The following is a 22,856-nucleotide window of genomic DNA, read 5'->3' as shown; positions in this document are numbered from 1 at the left end:
CTGGCTTTATTTTTGTTATGAATCTACAGATGAACTTCCATAATTTACCTACATACCTAAATACTCCAGCCATCACTAAAACTTGGCAGAAATCTTGTAAAAGAAGGCCTCTCTTACAAATAGAATATCAGGCAATGTGGAACTGTTTCTATTGTCAAATGGTGGAAGATTCTGGATGTGAGGATGTTTCTAGACAGGAACGCCAAAAACAGGAGCTGAAGAGGGCCAAGACCGACAGACGACAAATGTCTGGGCCAGTGGCTCTCAACCTTCCTAATGCTGTGACCTTCCTCATGATGTGCTGACCTCTGAACCATAAGATCATTTTCACTGCTACTTTATAACCGTAATTTTACTGTTATGAATCATAATGTAAATATCTGTGTTTTCTGATAGTCTTAGGCAAACTTTGTGTTTTTCAGACTGAACATTTTCTAAGGTTCTGCTTTCAAATCACTGTGTCTTTCCTTCGTTGTCTCAACTCAGCTGGAGTAGCCACTGAACATTTTTATTTCAAGTACACTCATGTTTTGTTTTTTTTTTTCACATTCAGAAATTTTCATTTGGCTCCTCTCATATTTTCCATTTCTTTGCTACTTTTAGTGTAATTATGATTACTGAAGCTTTTTTTTTTTTTTTTGGCACCGATTTAAATTTTTCTTCAGGCGGTTCTCCACCTCTCCCTCAGTCTGGTGTTGTTCATTTGAGTTGGAGTCTGTAGTGTCCCTCAAAGGCCCGGGTGCTAAAGGCTTGATCACCAGCCTCTGGTGTTACTAGGAGGTAGTGGAGGCTTTAAGAAGTGAGTGAGACCATGGGAGGAAGTTAGATCTGTCTGAGAGTCCTCCCCACCCAGGTTTTACAGATGCTATTCTTTACAGAGTATGAGGTGGGGCTTACTGCCGATGGGTGGTGGGAGGCAAAGTTCAGACTCCCCACCGACCTGGTTTTTACAGCAGATGGGATGGAGACAGCTCACTGTTGGTGGACTTGGGAGTCTAATATCTAGCACCAACCTCTCTACAGCAATATGGAGAGACCTAGTAACTACCCAGAAGGAATGTGGTCCCCATTACTTGTCCTTCTCTACAACCATCCTAACAGGTAGGGCGGAACAGCAGACTACAGCTGGCCATGAACGAGTGGGTGGCCACTCTCTGTTCCCTTTTGCTGGTAGAGGTGGAGTTCACAATTTTGTCTGCAATGTTTGCTCAAAGTAATGGCTTTATATAAATGTCTCCTGCTCTTCTAGGCTGCCACCTTCCCAGGAAGCTGGCTGGAGAAAGGATGCTTTTATTAGGGTTTATTGTGCTGGTGTTTGTTTATTCTTAGTTCCAAGTCTAGAAAGAGTATTTGGAAGTCACCACAGTACTACCATTCTTTGAGTCCTGAAGGTCATGGCTAGTCTGCGATCGTCTCCTTCTCTATCTTTCAGTTTCTCTTTCTTTTTGGTTGGTACACAATGGTAAGGATTTTACTTGCGCTCAGTAAGGGACATGGATGAGAGCATCGGTGGCGTCTCCCCAGCAGTGAAAGCCTCTAGCATCAGGCTAGATACTTCTACCTTGGAAAATGATTTGTGCACCACAGGATGCTCAGCCATCCATACAACCTCTTCAGACCGGAATCCCCCAAAGATCTCCTGTGCTGGGCGGAATCTGGTTCCTGTCTACTGTTCTAGACTATGAAGTATAACATCCATGTTTGTTGGTGTCTATATTCCCACAACATGTAACACAGCCTTGCACAACCCACAGGTCCTTAGTTTATGATGGTCAATGTAGCCGTGGGAAGGGCACATCTTCCATGCTCTTCTGCTTAAAGCTTAATCAAATTAACACACTTCAATTTATATCTGTGATACTGATGACATCTCTACCATGTCTGTACTTTGAGCTCATCTAATTTATTTACCATCTCGGGCTGAAGAAATAGCTCAGTGGTTAAGACCACTGACTGCTCTTCCAGAGGCCCAGAGTTCAATTCCCAGCAATCACATGGTGGCTCACAAACATCTGTAATAGTACCTGATGCCCTCTTTTGGGATGTCTGAAGAAAGCAACAGTGTACCTGAATATATTAAACAGATAGATAAATAAATAGAGAGAGATTTATTTAGCATCTCTATAATAACTGTAATTTTCATATAGTGTAGTCACTTGGGGAAATTATTTGCTAAGATCTATTAAGAGTATACTCTATCAGTGTAAGTCATACACTCACACGTGTACTCATGTTCTCTCTCTCTTACACACACACACACACACACACACACAATGGTAAAAGGAAAGGAAAGTTCTAGCACACTTGTAAATAATTATTTGTACAGCTGAAAACTGGAGACTATAAAAATGTCCACAGGCATCAAAATAAATCAATTAAGGCCTCTATCCACATAACAGGAAGAACAAATGGAAGAGACTTAGTAAGGCACATACATCTCATATAACTCTGGACCAAAGGACTCAGAAGAAGAACTGAGAAGCCAATACAAGACAAAGCTGATCTATATTATTGATAATCGGGATGGTGGCATAATAGTTTGTTAGGACTGCTATAAAAGCTACCAAAGAAATGGACTGCTAAGTTTTGGAGGCTATAATTATGGAGTCCAGCTTTCTTCTGAGGCTGCTCCTTGTCTCATTGATAGCCACTTCTCCCCACGTATTTGCATCATCTTCCCACAGTGCCTGTCTAGATTCCAATTTCCTCTCACAAGGACACCAGTCATGGGGGATCAGCAGTCACCCAATGACGTCATCTAATCCTAATCTCTGCTTTAAAGACTCTGTCTCCAAATAGTCACATTCCTAGGACTGAGGGGTGAGACTTTTGATACAGGGACGGGGGCATGTGCTTCGTTCAATAACAGTGACCCTTGTCTATGGGCAAAGGACAGAAATAGGCACAAGAGAGGCTTCCGAGCTTCTGGAAATGGTTACTTCCTGATGTGGGCTCGGCTTCCTCCGTGTGTTGTGTCTGTGAGAAAGGTGACACTGTTTGCTCTCCTGTGAGCTTGGTAACAGAAAGGAACTCATGATGAAAGAAAAGTAACCCATGAGAGGATGTCTACAGACACAGCTGCCAAGGAGCCACAGAGCCTCTGATGTCCAGCCATCAGGTCAACTTCTTGACTCTTGGACTCCAACCAAAGGCTCTCCAGAGACTTCCTGCCACTATGGAGTTTTGTCCCTGAGACAGGACTTAACAGTAAACAGGTGCTCATCAACCCAACTGAGTGCTCACTAGGCTCCTTTCCCTTGTACCTCTTGGGCAAACTGCCAGACAGTCGCATCCCTGTTATTTTCTAAAACATCAGCCACACTTTTTTATTGGCATCGTTTATTTCTTGAGAGAGTTTTCCTGTGTAGCCCAGGCTTCCCTTGAAGGCCCCATTCCCTTCCTCTGCCTCTCAACTTCCCGGGTCACAGGCATGCTCCACCAAGCTTGGCTCTATGATCCATACTTCCTAATGACGCATTCACACGAGGAAGCTCTGCCTTCAAACACTGACATTCCAAAAGCATGTGTTCATTACTAGGCCGAGGCCGGGGTGCTGCCTGGGGAGATGTGTAGACAGTAGTGAGGACTAATGCCGAGGCAGACTGGATAAAACTAAGGCAAGATGGCAAAAGCATGAAACAGAAGCTGCCCACCCGAGCTTGACACCCTTCTCACTGCTGTGACCAAAAAAACGCAGTCAAAGAAAAGTTGAGGGCTTCATTTTGGCTCGTGGCTTGAGAGAAGTTCCTCTCCCATGCAGAGGCAGCAGGGATGCATTTATGGCACTGGGAGCGTGTAGCTAAGAGTGCTCCCTTCTCAGTGAACAAGGGTGCAAGAACTGAGACAGAACCGGGGTCCACTCGAACTCATAAAGCCCAACAGAAGCAGCTACTTCCTCTGGCTGGGACCCACCTCCTAGAGGTTCCAGAACTTACCAAAACAGTACCATAGCTGGGAGCAACTGTTTAAACACCCAAGTACATTTCACACTCAAACTATAAAACCACCAAAGAAATAGAAAATATCTAGACAAAACCGTTGTGAACTAAATTAGGCTTGATATTATCAATATACTACTACTACTGCAGATACTACTAAAAATAATAATAATTTTATTTGTGATGACAGAACTTTTGGTTTAAAATATTTGGATGAAATATCTAATATATCTGGTATTATCTATATAATATCTAATAATATTAAATATTATATACATTATATATAATACATATAAATAAATAAGTAATGAAAGAGAAATTTTGTGAATTTTACTTGCTGAGATGGCCATCCTTGTATCATCTTACAGAAGAAGATTGAAATAATAGAAGATAGCTAACGCTACTCAAATCTGGTGAAAGCATGGAAAAGCTTCCAGAATACATAGGATTTAAAGAGCAAGGTATCAGAGAAGAGAAAACGCTCAGTTAGGCCTGACATGCTGTACCTGGGCTCCTCTTGGGGCATTTGTTAATGCAGGAACACACAGGTGCAGGGTCTAGGGAGCCAATCAGAACATGCAGCCAAGGGGCAGAGAAGTATGGGAGGGTCTATATCCATCTCAGCGGGGTCGCATGTGCAAGCCCAGTTCAGAGCTAGTTGGGTAACTGGGAGGAAAAAGAGGCTGACAGGCTCAGAGTGGAAGTCAGGTTGGCAGTTACCCATAATTAATGTTTAAAAAACACTCTGGGCTTCCAGCTTCTGTTGCTTCTGTCAATAGTAAGTTTGGACAGCAACTGTTTGTGTGCACAGATGGTGAGAGGACAGGAACTTTAAAAAACAAAGTATCAGGCAGTGTTTGGTAAAGGCAATGCGTGTGTTCTCATGCCTGGCAACCACTATTCCTGAAAAGACCTGCCTGTCCGGAATACATATGTGCATGTACCAAAGGACACAGAGAAGAATATTGATGCTATTCAAAACCGGACAGAGCCCAGACGCTCACAACAGTAGAATAGATGGATTTTTGGTGTCCTCACATAATGATGTACTACATACCTGTGAGAAAGACTGACACAGAATGCAATGCAGAAAACACAGAATGCAATGGCAGTGGTCACACGGTTGCTGCTGTTATGGGGTGGAATGTAATGACTGAGGGACTGATTAGGTTTTATGATTTCACATACATGGTAGACATTTGGAACCTTAACTTGATAAGGATAATGAGGTGTCCACTTGTGATTTTTCTTATGTCTGTAGTTTGACATTCTTTAAAAGGGGACCATTTAAGACCTCCATTTATTATGGCAGCACAAGGAGAAGAGGGAACAACTAAAAACCATCTCATTTCTTAGTAGCCCGAGGTACTGGAATGAACTCTTCAAAAATGGAAAGATCTGTAGGACCCACACTGAGTAAGATACTGGTTTCCTATTATGGAAAGTTTCAAAGCCTTGAGTTAATATGTAAAAGTGTAGAAGCCTTGGGCAGGGAGCTAAATCCTAAATGTAAACTTGGCTAAAAGAAATATATATAATATCTTATTTTTAAAAAATCAGCAAGGGTGCACCAGGGATTGGCCTGTCAGAGAAAGTTTTTCCCAAAAGGGCTTCTCCTCAGCTGAACTGGAGATCTCATTTCTATTTCCTGCTTGTATGAATGTCCCCACTAGATCAGCAGGCAGAAAGAGCCACCAGGGGACATCTTCAGTGATTCATTTTCACAAGAAAACGGTGAGCAGCCGAGGAGCTAGGAGCAGAGGATGCCTGTTTCCTATCTTAGCATTTCCTTTTGCTTTTCTATCAGAAAGACTTCAAAGGGAGATTTATGTCTTAGGGGGAGGCAATGCCAGGTCTTCAGGAAGGGACAAAGGACTCTCAGGTTATGTCTTTAGAGTTGACATTTAAACCCCCAGACTCTTGATGAACATTTATATAGATCCTCTCTCAACACAGAGATGTCACAGGCAAAGTGACATGTATCCAACCACATGACTCTCAGCTCCTATTTTGCATCTTCTGTCTTTTTTCGGTTGGCCTCTTTCGCATGACAAGATCTCAGTATCCTTTCCTGTTTACAAAATCAAGAAAAAGAGACCCAGGTTTGGAAAAAGTATGATGAAATTGCAACAAAACCTGCAGCAACTGGAATCAATGATGGAGCGCATCTTAGACTCTCCTTTCTGGAACATGGAGTACCATGAGTCTGTAAGGCTCAGAGATGTGATGGAGGAAGAAATTTTCTGCAGCTAGCTGACTGCCATTGCTCTAGGGAAGATTCTAGCCAGGGCCCGGCTTTTTTTTTTTTTTTTTTTTTTTTTGAAGCACACAGGATGCCCTGTGGGGGTCACAGCCAAGTGTGTCCACTCCAGCCATCTTAGATGGCCACCCTGACATGCTAGATCTCAAAGCCCACACACTCCATAGAGTTCTGCTTTTGATAAATGGAGATTCATTCATTCCCCCAAGTAACCAGGTATGTGGCCTCATTCTATATAGACAAGATTAAAAAGGATCGTATGTTCTTTCACTCTCAACAAGTAATTTTCACACCTTGTGATGACTAAAACCCAGTTAAGCATGTAACAAGATAAACACACAATGGCCCAGAGATGCCACAGGAGGCCGCCATGCCTGTTCACAGAAGCTTCTTGGCAGCCTCCCCAAGCCTGTTGGTCATCTACGGTTACTTTACATTAACGTAAGCAGTCAATGCAAATACGGAAAGACGGAGTAAAAAGTCTGCATTTTAACTTAATAACATGGTTATAATTACTATTGATAAAAATCCACATCACTGACTTATCAACAGAAGATTCCTGTATTTTCCCACCTCTTCTTGGGTTCTGGCTTTGATTCCCAACCCCACCTGAGGCTCAAAAGTACTCAAAACAGCCCAGATCCAGAATCCGGCTTCTGTTAAATAGTCTTTGATACAGGTCAGCCTCAGGTCAGGTCTCTCCCCATCTTCTGGTCACATATGGAGAGTCCAGTGTCCACCTCTCTGCCCTGAGTACCTGCCAGAAGAGTTGCCTTCTTAAATATTGTAAACCCATGTCAGTTGGAGAGTGGCTGCGATCTTCCCAGCCTGAAGAGCCACTGCCTCTCAGCCCTCAGTCTCTTCTTCCTTGCAACTCCCACAGCACTTAAGGCCCGGATCATCTGGCACTTAACTTTCACCTGCTGTTCCTAACACCTGATCCGGTCAGATCTTATCTCCCAGGGTAAACTGTCTGCTCCTAGAAAGAAGAAACTAGATTCCTATCTCCCACTGCATAATTGTCCCAGGGGCCTGGCCTGGCTGTTTTATGTCATGGACTCAGAGAGCAACTGTATTTGTCCCTATAAAGCTAAGGACAGAAAGATAAAAGCAGAGCAGAAAAGGAGGAAAAGAGTAACTTTTGTCCAGACCCTGTGTAAAAACCTCTCAGTTACTTTCAGTTATCTGTACCTTCAAGGGGGGAGATTCTGATCTGAAAGGAAAGCATCCAGATAGGGCTTTCCCTCTTCCTGGAGAGGCATTCCAGCGAGTGCTTCTGGTCACCTGTGTTTTGTCCTCTGTGACAGGAAGGGATTTGTCTGCCAAAGTCTGAATACCAGCTAGCATTCCTTCATTTTCCCAATGAGCTCTGCTGAGTATCTGAAGGCAAAGAGCTAAGTCAACTCTAAGCGCTTGCATGCTGCTGCTGGCTGAGTATGTCCTCCGACATTCCTAAGCTGTAACTAATTCATCAGTAGGATGGCATTAAGGGTGGAACCTTTAGGAGGTAGTTAAGTCAGAAAGCTAAAGTCCTCATGGGCAGGCAGGGATGGGACACTTAAAGGCCTTAGTAAGGTGTACTAGGTCCTTTCCACCCTGCCTTTCGGCCTTCCACTGTGAATACTTGACACTGTTCTCCTCTGGAGGTCACAAGACAACGGCGCCACATGGGAAGCTTGGCATCAGGCACTCTCCAGACACTGAAACGTTCTGGAGCCTTGCTGTTGGGCTTGATAGGCCTTCTGAGCAGTGGGAAATGAATTCCTGTTGTTTTCACATCTCCGAGATTCAGATAGCCTGTTCTAGCAAATGGCTACAACGTCAGAAGCCAGCTGGCCAGATCTGTTCCAGTAGGAGCCAGTCCCAAAGCAGATCTTTCTGGATTTGTCCAGAGTCACTGTTGACAACTGCCAAATTTTGCTGCAGATTGGAGCCACCCAGGGACCTTTAAAAAAAAAAATCACCATCCTCAAATCTAACCCATGCCAGTAAAAAAGTGACATCTCGGAGGGTCCCTGGTAACCAATGTGTCCAAGCATTGAGTAGCTGGTTGCAATGTGCAGCTTTTGAGCAGCAACAGTGCAGCAGGCCCTTTAGCGACAGATTCAAACGTTCCTGCCATGCTAATGTCAGAAGATGAAAACACTGACTGGTTTTGGCTGAAAGCAATGCCCGCAGAAGGAAACAGGACGGGGGCATGGTTACCAAGGTTGCTGCCTTGTGATTAAGCTAGGTTCTCCCCTCCTCTTCTAGTTCTTTCCCCCTGGCAATCTTTTCAGCCCCCTGACACCAATACCCAAAAGTAAACAAGAAGACTCTAGAAATGAGATGCTTCCCCCCTAGGAGGTAAAGTTCTCACACTCGACTGTTCATCTGAGGCAGGGCCCGCACCTCTGAGGCTGGTTCAGTTTGTGTAGAGCTGTGGTACTTGATGTGTCTGCATCCGCTCACATGGTGCCCATTGGAAAGGTAAGGTCTCAGGCTCGTTTCAGACCTGATGGCTCTGTTCTGTAGGTGAGTCAGGGAAGGGGTGGGTAGTAGCACACATCTGTTCCTGGAAAGGCCACAGGGGCAGTGGTTGAGCTGCACTTTGCGAGCCCCTGGAGCAGGCTAGGCATAGAGGCTCAGCAAATTCTCTATGTGCTTTTCAAAAGCCTCAAGAGACACTGAGATTAAAGGGTGTTAGCTTGAGGCGCTGCTTTGTCTCTTAGTGCTGTTCTAGATCTCCCACTTTCTAGTCTATCATGACAAGCGGAGGGGCACTCTTTGGGCTAGGTATGAGAAGTCTTGCATTACGTTGAAAAAATACTGTATTTAGTGTGTTCGTCCTTTTAACACATCTGAATGAAATCAACAGTGAGAAGCCCTCACTGCTAAGACAACTGTCAAGGACTGGCCCGTATTCCGCACCCCGCCCACTCAACCAGTCTACTTCCCTCCAGACTAAAACAGCCAATTAACCATGACCTCAGAGACAGCCAGAAATGTTGTTTTCACTTGCTAGAAGAAGAGATGTGTGAATAGGATACGTCTTCTTTTTTCCAATGAGCCTTTTGGTCAAATTTTCAAGCTTCAATTGCAGTCCATCTCGACCTTGAAAGAGAGCTCGGCAGTTTAAAAGGCTCAAGGTTTCTATTTATGCGGCGATGGCATTTAGAACGCCAGCTTTCACACAGTCTCAAAATGTAAGTCTGTGGCAAGATGGGCAATAAATGGAATCTTTCCATGAGCGTCAATTCATCCTTCACATGAAAGAACTTACTATGGATGAAGGCTTCAAAGAGTGGCAAACAGGCTGCCCATTCTCTACTGTTCCATACTTGGCTCGCCCCAGGGCAGAGAAGTCTCAGTTACCTCCTGTGGAAATCCAAAGATGCTTCAAGAGAGAGGGGGCAGTCTTATGGGCCCCTTTATATCTGAAAGTCTTTGAGGATGAGTTATGCATATGCTTAAAAGATCTGCCAACAGAAGCCAACAAGAGGGGCCCTTGTGATTACTCCAGGTCTTCAGACCTGCTCACTCTCAAGCAACTCTGGGGACCCGATCTCTCTCTGAGACTTTACCTCGAGGACAGTAGATGTCAGGAGCCCATCGGTTGCATTCATAATTGTCTACTGCTTTTTCACAGGTGAAACACTTAAATCCACCAGGGTATGGAGTGGCTACAAAAAGAAAAAAAAAATCGATTTTTAGGTTAAGCAAAGAATCCTGTAAAGGTAAGTATATTAATTTGAAGAGGGGTTTTCATGATTTTTTTTAAACAGTGAAGTATCTGATGACTCATTTTATATTAGGCAATTTATTCCTGAGACATGAATACTTGTATCCACACACAAAAATTTACATACAACTATCCAAATGGTTTTATTTGAACAGACTGCCCACTCCTGATTAGAGAACATGAAATCTAAATTGCTTCCAAATCTGAAATTTTTGAGTATCAACACTATACTCCCCAAATTCTACACTTGACTCCATGTGACCAGTTACAGTATTGAATAGGCTCCATTAAATTCCTCCAGGATATTTACAAGGCATACATGAAACTGACAAATGTGGCCTTTAGACCTTGGTCTCATCTAAAGATATTTCACTACATACATTCAGGCATTCCAAAACTCCCAAAACATTCAACACCTGAAATACCTCCAGTCCCATGCACTTTGGATACAGGATATTCCCCCTATAAATGACCCGAAGTTGTAAGCAACTCAAACATCTATCAGTAATTGAGTAGATTAAACAAACTGTGGTATGTCCATACTACGGAGTAACAAGCACCAAGAAAAAGGAACAAATTGGTAATATTTTCAACAGCTTTAATACATTTTCTTGGAATTACTCTTAGTGGGAAAAAAAGCCCATCAGAAAGGTTGCATAGCATATGGTTATATTTATATAACTACTTCATTATTTTTACATCTTTATATTTATGTGTGAATAATGCATGCATGTATATATGTGTGTATATATGTATTAACATATGTATGTGCTGTGTGCATGTGTGCCCATGTGCCACAGCACGTACATGGAGACAGAGGACAACCTGCAGGAACTGGTTCTCTCCTTCCACCAAAGTGGTTTCCTGGAAACCAGAACCACACGGTGAAGCTTGGTGGCGAGCCCCCTTGTGCACCCACAGGTCCATTTATAAAGAACTTCTGAAATGACAGAGTTTGACGTGGATTGCATGCAGGTGAGGGGTTGCCAGTGTTACGACGCTAGGTACTGTTTGGGGAAGACCTGCAGATCACACATCGCCCACAATGCTCTCTGATCTTTCCTATCCTCTCTTCAAGCTTGGCTTGGGCTTCCTGACTTCAGAAGACATTGTCTTCCACCTACCATTTGTTCTCAGTCCTGCTTGTAAAGCTCAGGTGAAGGTGTCACATGGGAACCATGTTCTGGACGTGCTCAGTACACCAGAATATTCTGTCAGCTCAAGGCAAGCAGTCAACAATCAACATCAGGCCTGGGGCCAGGGGGTCTTCTGGTTTCTAATCCTTTTTCCCATGGACCTTCAGGTAAGCCGCATCTTACCTGGAATCCTTTGCTTGCCTAGAGATTTAGATCTCTGAGTTTCATAAACAGATCCTGAGCATTTTTAAAATGGATAACACTACCTGGCCTAGTTGGAAGCTGCAGACACTTATCCAGTTCATCTGCGGGAGCCGACAGCTCTGCCTTGCAGATGGCTGAGCCCGAGGATCCCACCGGTGGAAATAATCATCTCAGGGTAAACTGCATGGCCGCATGGAACCAATTAAGTGTGTTATCAAAAATAAATGCAGGGGGAGGCAGCAGCTTAAGGCCAGAATTATGGTCCAGATAAAACTCTGATTTTCACGTTGCCCATCTGCATACTTGCCTGCAATATTTCATAGAATAGACTGTGATGCAAGTAGCTGGATATGGCCAGAAGCTGTGCGCTGGCTGACAAGGACAAGTAACTGGACCTTTTCATGGGTCCTTAGAAAGTCCAATGTTTCCCCCACCAGACAGTAACCCACATTTACAAATGGTTAAAAGTAAGGGTATGGTTCATCCTCTGAAGTGATGGAAACAGGCTAGAGATGCTTCAGTCCCCAGAGGGAACCACACCACCGTTCTGTCATGCCATTTCAGGAAGAAGAAGAAAATATTTTTGTGAAGCATACACAGGTAATTAATATAGCTCCCTCTTCTAACACCTAGAAAAGTCTCTCATTTTAATTGTCGTTAGTGAGCACAGGCCCAAAGAATTAAGAGGATTAAAAAATCAAAGTCTCAAATCCCAAAGCCACTCAATGTCTTATGGACATTTAATAGGTTTGTACTCTATAAATATCATTGTGAGAAAACCTATACAGCCATTCTAGGATATTATATTGATTTGATACATTAAAAACAGTCTCACTACTAACTTTAGAATGTTTAACATATAAATCAAATATAAAAGGTTTACCAAAATCACAACATGTTTTCAAACAATGATCATCAAAGCAATAAATGAAAAACTTTGAATAATGACCACCCAACGGCTCCAAAACTAAAGTTATTGAGAACTAAGCACAAATTAAGTTGCTGTGTTCCCAAATTTGGATGATTTGAGTTCTGAAAATGATCTTTTATGAGACTGATGACATATTCAATACCATAGCTTCTTACATACCTAAACCCTCACTCTGAAATTAACCCGAAGACATTGGAATTTGAAAAGTATGGGCCAGAACGCTATGCAGCAAAAGGCAGCTTTCCTTTCAAACCATTCATATCTAAATAAGCTTCTTAGTATATGTCACTGGGGACTGATCAAACACTTTCCATCGTGCTCAAGTCATTTTTGATTATTTCTTTCATTTATTTTCAGTTTTTTGTGTGTTTGAGTGTTTTGCCTGCACCCATGGTTGTGCACACTGTGTAAAAGCCTAGGGTTGGGGGAGGCCAGCAGAGGCTGTCAGATCTCCTGCAGCTGGAGCTAACAGATGGTTCTGATGAGGTACAGGTGGTTCTGAGGGTGCTGGAAACTGAACCTGGGTCCTACAGGAGATCAGCCAGTGTTCTGAACCCCTGAGCTTTCTCTGTAGGTCCTTGTTGGTCTTACTTTAAAACCTACAAATCCATATCTGTTTCCATTCTTAAGCACTGTAGCTTAGTATCCGTTTATGGGAATTTTTGTTGACATCTTGCCTGGGGATCAATGAATGGCACTGATTCCTGGCAAATCTCTGCAAGCATATTTAACTTTAAGTGACTCTAGCACAATACTAAATAAATGGTTAAATTCTTCCCTCTGGAAATATCTAACCTGAATAAGGTCAGCGGATGAACAACTCTCTCCAGTAACTTGTTAATTGATACTGCATCTGATAAAGAGTTTGCTTTCCTTTTAAGAGACAGGGAAAGAGGCTCCTAAAATGTGCTATTTTCTTCTTTATTACTTCAAAGCCTTACGGAAAGAGCGGACTTCAGATCCTGGTGGCCCCAGCTGTGAATGAATCTAATTTGGCTCTTGATCACAGAGCTAATAAGCTTAGTACCCCGCATTTCAGGGCATAAGGCCTTGGTCCCTCAAGAGAGGCAGATTGTAAAGAAGAAGAAAGAAGAAAAAGAAGCAGTAGTGTGCCCAGTTACTTCCTGTAAGATAATCTGTCCATTAACTCTCCTGGTCAGCCATAGCTCAAGCTTCCATAGTTCATCTGTAAGGCTTCGGGAAAGATTTACCCTTTGTTCCCGCCTCCTGGAACTTCTGCCTGGACAAAGACCTTCAGTTACTGGAAATGTACTGAAAGCAGATGCTTCGAAATGTATGCTGATGTGCAGTGTGTTTGCTGTCACTTCAGTTTCCATGGTTCTTAGAAAATAGATACAAATATAAACATTCTAAAACTCTAATATCTTTTGTCTTGGTCCACTAAGCAACAGAATTTTTTTTTTTTACATGAACATATTTCTAATAGAATACACCTCCTGATACTTATCTAGAAGTCCTCTTACCCTGTAGGATTTAATGAAGTGTAGGACTGTGTATAAATATCCTTGGTTCCCTACGCGGGTCATAAGCAAGTCCCTGCAAGGGCACAGCTCTTTAATTCGCAAGATTAAGAAAGGCCCGAAACACACATGTGAAAGAAAATTGGATTGTTTTCCAAGAGTATTTTCTATTCTACAGAAAGTAACAAAGGCCAAGAACAGGGCACAGTCATTTTATTAAATTTTCTTGTGCGATTTCTGACATCTGAATAAATAGCTCCATTTCTCTCAATATTAACTTTTGTTTGGGGAATTGTAATTAGATCTTGGTGATTTAACCAGATAATAGAAAGAGAACTTTTCACATGATGGTAAGAAGGAGAAGGAGCTGGGATGAAGAGGTGAAGGAGTAAAGGAGCAGGAGGAAAAGAAAGAGGAGGAGAAAGAGGAGGAAGAGGAGGAGAAGGAGGAAGAGGAGGAGAAGGAGGAGGAGGAGGAGGAGAAGAAGAAGCAGAAGCAGCACATACTAATTGTTGAACAGAATGTTCTGGGGGATGAATCTGAAACCCATAGTTTGTTTCTTATAATACTTGGAAACTTCAAAGATTTGGAAATCAGAGAGTAGCGTACATTAGTGAGGAGAGGTTGGTTTTCTCAGACCCAGTTATCATCAATGATGCTGTCTGGACCTAAGAACAATGAGTTTGTTTGGCTCAGAAAATATGTGTGTTCTCAAGTTTTTTGCCCCTCCGTAGTCTTCTGTGGACAGATTCTGCGCTTTGCCATATAACATTGATAGAATCTGGCTCACTCACTGACCCAGAGAGAGCTGCTTGTACCTCCACCTACAAAGTGAGGCAATTGTATAAATAATTCAAAATCAAGCTAATCCTGTGTTCCCCTCATGTATTTTTTATGGCCAATGTTCAACAGAAAGTTGTTTGACGGCAGAGAGAATACTCCCTCTAAGCAGAAGCGAGGCCTCAAGGGCAGGGAGCCATGGCTGTTTAAAAAGCAGACTCGAAAAACAAACACCTGCAGCACACTTCCTGAGGAGTTTGGAGAAATGTGAAACTAACTCTAATCCAACGTGAGCAGAATAGCAAAGTTCTACAATCCAGCAAGAATGCTTAGTGTCTGTGACCTGCAAGACCTGCTAAAGAGTGACCTGCTTACAGTCTAGTTAGAAATGATGTCCTCAACTCTTCATGCTTCAAAATCCTGTCAGAAAATCCCTTGATTCTTACCTATTTATTCAACATAAGTCACATGAGTGAGATTTGCCAATTACCTTATTTATTTTATTTTATTGGGGATGAGATGTTGCTGTGTAGCCCATGCTGGCCTGGAACTCACTAAGCAGCTCAAGTGACCCTCAAACTCTCCTGCCTCAGCCTCTGGAGTGGCAGGATTATTGTCACATGGTACCTCACCTAGCTTCCCTTGACTCCTAAAGAGCACAAGTGATTTCCCTGTGGCCTGTCAAAGTTCATCCTTCAGAGAGAGCACCAAATAGGGGTGCACTCACCTCAGGCACTAATTGGCTACCCCACTGGGAAAAGTAGGTTACTGCACCAGTGAGGGCCTAGGGGCAGTAGGCAGGTGCCATCAGTGAGGGCAAAGGTGCAGTAGGCAGGTGCCACCAGTGAGGGCAAAGGTGCAGTAGGCAGGTGCCACCAGTGAGGGCAAAGGTGCAGTAAGCAGGTGCCACCAGTGAGGGTCCAGGTACAGTAGACAGGAGCCATCAGTGAGGGCGCAGATGCAGTAGGCAGGTGCCACCAGCGAGGGCCCAGGTGCAATAGGCAAGTGCCACCAGCTAGGGCCCAAATGCAGTAAGCAGGTGGCACCAGCAAGGGCACAAGTGCAGTAGGCAGGTGCCACCAGCGAGGGCACAAGTGCAGTAGGCAGGTGCCACCAGCGAGGGCACAGGTGCAGTAGGCAGATGCCACTAGTGAGGGCACAGGTGCAAAACTGTATGACTGGCTGCCTAAAAACAGCAACAGCAAAAGAACTACTCTACTGTCCATCGGGTGCAGGTCTGCTGCTCCGCAGGTATTATTCCTGGTCTATAAAATGATGCTACAGCATATGTATAATTTTCCCAGGTTAGAAATAAACTGACAAACTGCCTGAGAAGGTGCCACAACTTACACGCGTACAAAGTTTCCTATGCATTATGTTGCACAATAGTCACAAAGGCAGGGGATTTGTTTCAAGTCCGGAAGCCAGGGAACAGCTGACCTAGGCCCCTAGGTGGGCCACATATCATTTCCCAAGCTATTAGAATTCACCATTCTAGTACTTAGGGCCTGAGAAAGGCCAAGCAGCCTCCTCCTCGTTGCACACTGTATGATCCTCAAGAGAAAGAATCACTACTTTAGTTGCCTGTGACGTCTTCATGCCTATCATGATGCTTTGCATGCAACAGTCATCTCAAAAGAATAATTCAGGGGAATAGCTAATATCCAGCACACATACAATATTCTCAGCCGTCACCACCACAGAAGCAATATTGAAGAGGACTGGAACCAAACAAAACAAAACAAACAAAATCCCAAGAGAATACAGGTGTAGTCGTGAGGACCCAGGAAGTCACACCACTGTTCCCAAAGTGTAGTCTCCAAGGAATCAGTAACAGAAAAACCCAGAATGATTGCTGAAAGCACAAGGCTTGAGTAAGACTAGTAATATATGCAAAGCAGAAACCAGAGGGCAGGGAACTGCCACTAGGAACCTGCAATCCTGTGGACTCCCAGGAGAATCCAAACCACGGGACAGCCCAGGAAATAGGAAGCTGTGGAAGGCAGTGATGTTCGAACTGAGGCTCAGATGCCAGGAAGAAAGACCAGCTATTAATCAAGCTATAAAGGTCTAATCCCTTTACAAACAAGCCACCTCCCGGGACTGGCCAGTTCCCTTTGATAGCTGGCTGAGAACAACACAGCCAAAGGGATGTGTTTGGAATAGCGGAAACAAGCCTCATCACTTAATGTAAGACACAGACCAAATCTCCGGTGGAAAGGCGATAGTAAAACGCAAGGCGACCTTTATCACCTTCTACAGCCCTCACTACATCCCCTGATGTCCCCACCTCCCTGCATTAACTATCAGGCTTCAATTCCTTTCTTATCAGAAATGAAGCAACATTTTTTTCCCGGACAACAGAACAAATAGAATAATGGTCTTACTTGAAGGGTGGAGGTAGATTATGTCTTTCACAGTGAAGTCCCGGGAGTGAGCAGCTTTCAGACAGTCGGCCACCAGGCTCAGCAGCAGGAGCCAGGCCAGGGCAGGGCTGGGATCCATGGCCAACTGTCGAGGTCACTCATACAGAGGGCCTCAGAGTGGGCACTGGAGCCGGTGGTAGAGGACTGGCACCTGAAATATAAACATAGACTCATCTCAGTATCCAACAGGAGACAGTGAGGGCAGCTTGGCTTGTCTCAGGTAGGTGAGGTGACCCGGGGAGGGACATCACAGCACGCTGGGCCAAAGGACAACAGGTGCCCAAGGGGAGAACCTTATAAATGGTAATTTTAGAGCACTCAGAACATTCCAGCCTGAATCTATTCTTAATCAGGCTGCTCCTTCTGGTAACAATCCTTCCTAATATCCAGCAGAGATAGTATCAAGAGAGATTGAATTTTAATGAAATCCAGCTATTTTTTGCCAGGAGGCCAGGGACCATGTGCCAAAGAGCAACAATAAATAAGTCAGGTGCAAAGCTCAAAAGCTTTTCCTCAATAATGGTCTGGGTCAGCATCCCTTCTGAGTGCTAGCCACCATTCCAAACTGTAGGAGCTAGGCTCAGATTTGGAAAGAAATACAAGTAAGCTGACCCCTTCCAAACCCCAGACCATCTCGGTAGCGCAAAATCTCCTTAACAGAACCAGCATTTATTACTGGTGAGCACTGGGGAACCAATTTGCAAATGCCAGTTTGTCCTAATAGTCCTATGAGGTTGCCACTCCAATTACCCCATTTGCAGTGAACGCCGCCCAAGTACGGAAGGGCAGAGCTGGCTCTACTCACAGGGTGGCTTTCAATTCTGCATTTCAAACACCAGCAGATGCTGTATTCTGCATTCTGCGGACAAGCGGGTGACTTGGGGCTTGAGTTGCTACTTAGCACTAAGCAGTCATCTACTATCCTTCACTCTGATTCCTGTTTACTCAAAACTGAGAACAGTGAAGCCCTGTGTAGACTGTCCAGCGCTCTCAGAATGCTGGGACTATTTCTTCACAAATGACTCCTTTGCCACATTCTTAGTTGTCCAGAATGTCCGGGTCTCCCATTCTGTGTTTCCAAATTCCATAGTCTCTCTTGCTCATTAGTGGGAGTTGAGGTTAGATATTTACTAACTTCAACCTAATTAAACACTAGTAATTTGGACATTCTGTTTGTAGATTTAACATAAATATTCAACAAGATTTTTTTAATTGCTTAAATTTTTAAGTTCCTCTGTTGGGGACATGGGGAACCTAAATAATGACCAAAATATTATGAAGGAGAAGTTCAATAGAGAAAAGGCAATGTAGCTTATTCAGATATTAGAATGTATTATAAAATGATATCAATCTAAACCGAATGGCAAAAGGTATACCAAAAGCCACAAACTCTTGAGAATTTTCAAAATGACAGCATAGGACACCATCAGTGAACAGCACTATACTACAATGACTACATGTACAAAACGTTAACTCAAATCAATATACTAAAGTGATTTACAAATGTTTTACGTTCATTGGCTTGCTTGTTTTGTGAGACAGTGCTTCTCTATATAGCCCTGGCTATTCTGAAATCAGCTCTGTAGATCAGGAGAGTCTGGAACTCAGAAATCCACCTGCCTCTGCCTCAGGAGTGCTGGGATTAAAGGTGTGTGCCGACGCCCTCCGCTACATTCACTTTTTAAATCTGGCAAGCTGTATAGAATAAAGTTCCCTCTAAGGAACGATGATACACCCTCGCCAAGTCCGGGCTTAGCAGCTGCTCGCACTTTGCTTCCTGGAGTAAACTCTCATCTCAGGATGAGAACAGGCTGCTGGGCCATCTAATAAACGTGACAGGCAGACCCTGTTTGGGGCACTTGGCTAACAGTGTGACGAGAAATGAAACGAGTGCCAGCGGTGGCCTCCCCTGACTTGTAACAGTCCGGCTTCATCCCAGACGAGGTGACAGTGTCCTTTCTAGCCAACAGCTGAGGTCAGGGAGGTGAAGCTGCCTGGGGGTAGTGGGATATACAGGGGGACAGGTGACACAGTGCACTCTGGTGACTTCCACAACACAGCCACACCTCCGCCCGTTTCCTTGAAAGTCATGAGACAAAAATGGCTGCAATAGTATGTTTAGAGCCTCAACCATGAACTCATAAACAGAGGCAGAAAACATGCTATATAAACAATAGGGCCCAGGCCTTGGAGTCTGCTGGGGCTACCACAGCAAACAGCACAGGCTAACCAGATGGACTTTCTCCCAGTGTCAGATGCTAGAAGTTATGGGTCAAGGTGTCAGTAGCTCTGGAGCATCCCGTGGCCTTTCTCCTTGGCTACAGATGTCCACCCTCTGTCCCCTCATGAACATCTTGCTGCTGTTTCTTTCTCCTGTTCTTATGAGGAGACCAGCCCCTTTTGAATTAAGGCTCCATGTTTATGACTTTATATCAGTCCTAGTCACCACCTTACAGAGAACCACACTCGAAGGCACTTGACTTAAAATTGGGGGAAACCACATTCCAGCCCACAGTACGAGGTTTCTTTCATATTACACTTCCTGTCCCACGATATGACATGGAGCTGTGTAAAATTATAAGTGGTGATATAGGATGCCACAGAGAAATGTAAGTGCATTCCTGCATTGTACGGTCATGAGATCTTCTAGTCAAGTACTTCCTGTGACTGGCATTACTTCCTCTGGTTTATAACCTGGTCATAGAGGAGCCTTGATTGCCACTGTGGGAAGATGAGACATTTGCCTCAGACCATTCTAACACTTCAGGGATGGTCTCCTGCCCTCTGATTATTGCCTTTGCTGGTTTTCCCTATGGTTTTTTTTTTATAAGAGATAAATGAGAAACAAACAAACTAACTAACAAATAACAAAATTATATCTGCTAAAAAGGAAACACAAACCCAGGTCTCACTACAGAATAAAACTCAATTTGAAAGCCACAAAAGCTATGACCATTTCTACTGCATAACCCCAGATATGATTGGATAGGTATGGGGAGTATCTTGCCGTAATGTTTAAGTTTTTATAATATCAAGAAATCAATCTTCATAGCAAAATAGATGACACAGAAAACTCAGTGTAAAACACAAAGCTAAATGGATGCAGGCCAAGAATGTAAGGGTTATCATATCATATGGGATCCCTTTCATTCCTAGCTTGATCTTCCACGGCAGTTGTAACAGCCTCTGCTCTCTGGTTAGTGTTCACTGTACCTGCTCCCTGCTCCGAGTCAATTACTTATCATCTAATTGGTGTCTGCAGCTGTTTGAGTGGAGAACTTCAGATTACCTCCCTGCTATGGGGCAAACAGCTCAAGTCTGAGACTGTTTTAGATTTTAATTTCAAAACTAGTTGCAATTAACAGTTCAGTTACAGAATTAAAGGTGAACTCACCCTACAGTTTCTCTTCGTAGTCCCTGCCACCTTCTAAACACCCTAAAAAACTCTAGCGAGCATTCCTTTCAAACTTCTCTAACCTCTTGTGCACTGAGAGATGATCTTCGTAAAAACAACCAACAAGACGGTAACTGTGGGGGAGGCTGAGTGGTGTACCCTCTCCCCAGATGTCCACAGCTCAACCCCAGAAATAATGAGGGTAAAAAGGAATTTGAAAGTGACTAACTTAGGGTTCCTGAGGTGGAGATCCCACTGTACTATCCAGGGAGAGGAGAGAAAACAGTAGTTTCTGCTCCATGCAGATAAAGTGGGAGAAGAAATGCTCCCAATTCTACAGGCTGAAAAGGACACAGAGTTGCCATATTTTCTCTCAAAGCCCCGAGAGATACAGACATCCCCCTCCTAAACTTCTGCCCAGTGATGGGTGTCAGCCTGCTAACATTCAGAACAGAAAGTTTTTTTTTAAATCCTCTATTTTAAGCCATTAAATGTGTAGCAGTTAGAGCCAGTTGTAGGAAACTAAGACCACTACTTTAAAAATCATTTTATAACACAATACACTCCATTGAAATCTGTAGAAAATAAATGCACAACTACATTTGTGACTGCCACAAAACCATTTACATTTTGTCTCCTAGGTGTTTTAATGATTATCAGAGCGGTACCATGTTGAACCATGCAAGACTGTCATTTTCAGAATTAAAAGCATTGCCACATAGTAACAACCTCATACGGCTTAATTAAGACCTTCAACTGATGGTACAGACAGAAACAAAAAGCTAAGAAGTCAAACAGCCATTGGAATAGGGAATCTAACATGACGTGAAATGCATTGCTAGTTCCATGTCCTTGTCTTTCCATTCTGTTTACTTTACACACAGCTCCTTGAACACTGTCACCTACTAGCTTCAACCCTCAGCTTGGTTCCAGTGCTCACACACCTGCTGAATGCTGCTCTTCACCCTGGAATCTCATCAGAGGGGCCAAGGCTCTCTCCTGTCCTATTTAACAAACTCAGTGACTTATCAGAGCACACTGTAAATTGTTCATGAGTAATACTATCTCTTACGTGTTCTAGGTTCACTGAAATACTTGTGTCATTGTGTGTGTGTGATTTTTTTTGTACATGCCCATGTATGATTGTGCATGGGGGTACATATGCATAAGGAAGCCAGAGGATAACCTTGGGTGTCATTTATCAAGAGCAACTACTTTGTCTTTTTGGTTTGATTTTCGTCTTTTTTTGAGACGTGTGGCATTTAAACGTAATCACTACTGCAGTGTCTCACTGGCCCAGACCTTGCTAATAAGGCTAATTAGATGTCCGACAGGTGAACCCTGTGACTCACCTATCGCAGGCCTCCCCAGAGCTGGGATTACAGATTGAACTCAGGTTCTCACACATGTCAGGCAAGCACTTTACTAACCAAGCTATCAGCCCAGCCCTTTGTGTGTGTACTTTAAACAACTATAGACATAGGCACACGTGTGTGCACATGCTGTGATTTTCTTGTGCTATGGATGAGGAAGCTAAGCTCAAAGGACTCAAGATTAAACACCTGCTGTATGTGAGATTTGAAGCTTTGCCTGTCAGCCCGTGGCACTAAAATACCCAGACAAACACTCTCCATACTGGTCTTGCTCATAGAGCGGGTGACAAGAAAAGGTATCTGATTTATCTGTTGTGGTTTCACATGAAATATGGACTAGTTCAGAACCTGAATTCTCCACTGTGCAACTCAAGGTTAACATCAGTGTTTCCCATGTTTCAAACACTGCAAGTGGCATGTGTTACCCATGACTGTCCTTCTGGTCTTGACCTAAAAGTCTCATTGCACCAGTTGCAAAAGTGTTCTGCATCAACGGCATTTAAACATAATCACCACTGCAGTGTCTACAGCACACTCTCCCAGCCTGAGTCTCCAGGCTGCAGACTGTGTTGAAATGTGTTTGAGTAACATACAGGGCCAGGTTGAAGATTCAGTTGCCTAGGATTGAAAGCAAGCCTTGGGGTTACGTTCTCAACTGTGCTATGCCTCCATTTCCTCTCTTGCACAAGGAACTTACCTCCCACCTCGAGAGTTTATGAAGATTACAAATGTTACACAGTAAAAAATATGGTATCTTGTAGTGTCTTTCCTATTATATGTTTTGTTTGGAATCAGCCAGTGTGTTTTGTAAATGAAAGTAAACACAGTGAGGTTTACTTTGTTCAACATTCAATCCACATTCCTAAGTCAGAAAAAAAAGAAAAACATCCAAACACTTCAAAATGCCCAAGTAAGACAAATAAGGATCCATATGTTCCTTCCTCCTCAACATCTGCCCCCATGGTTACCAAGGCTGGGGACAAAGCCAGTAGGAAAAAGGAGAAAATGTGGCTGAGGCTCATGTAGACCTTGTGACTTTCTGCCAACCCCCAACAGCGAAGAAGCCGCCAGCTGGGTGCTGCCCTTACAACTCTCCCTCTAATGGTCTGTGTGGCATATCATGATATTTACACATTGCTTTAAGCAGACTTCGCTTCCACGTAAGGAGTCAATGAAAGCATCGAGCGCACGCTTCATTATCCCCCCCTCCAC

General features: G+C 43.6%; 1 protein-coding gene across 1 annotated transcript in view; it reads right to left on the bottom strand.

The window, feature by feature from the left end:
• Positions 1–22,856, bottom strand: part of Lypd6 (LY6/PLAUR domain containing 6) — a 143,567-nt gene that overhangs the window by 8,055 nt on the left and 112,656 nt on the right. The window contains exons 2-3 of the mRNA XM_052182460.1: positions 16,839–17,028; positions 9,762–9,860 (exon numbers count right to left, since the gene is read on the bottom strand). Coding sequence (XP_052038420.1) covers positions 9,762–9,860; positions 16,839–16,956 — 217 coding nt within the window. The 5' untranslated portion in view covers positions 16,957–17,028. The remainder of the gene's footprint in view (positions 1–9,761; positions 9,861–16,838; positions 17,029–22,856) is intronic.

The sequence above is a fragment of the Apodemus sylvaticus genome, chromosome 5 (assembly GCF_947179515.1).
Source record: "Apodemus sylvaticus chromosome 5, mApoSyl1.1, whole genome shotgun sequence".
NCBI classification, from domain to species: domain Eukaryota; kingdom Metazoa; phylum Chordata; class Mammalia; order Rodentia; family Muridae; genus Apodemus; species Apodemus sylvaticus.
Note: the sequence above shows the minus strand (reverse complement) of the source record. Positions and strands in the feature narration are given on the sequence as shown.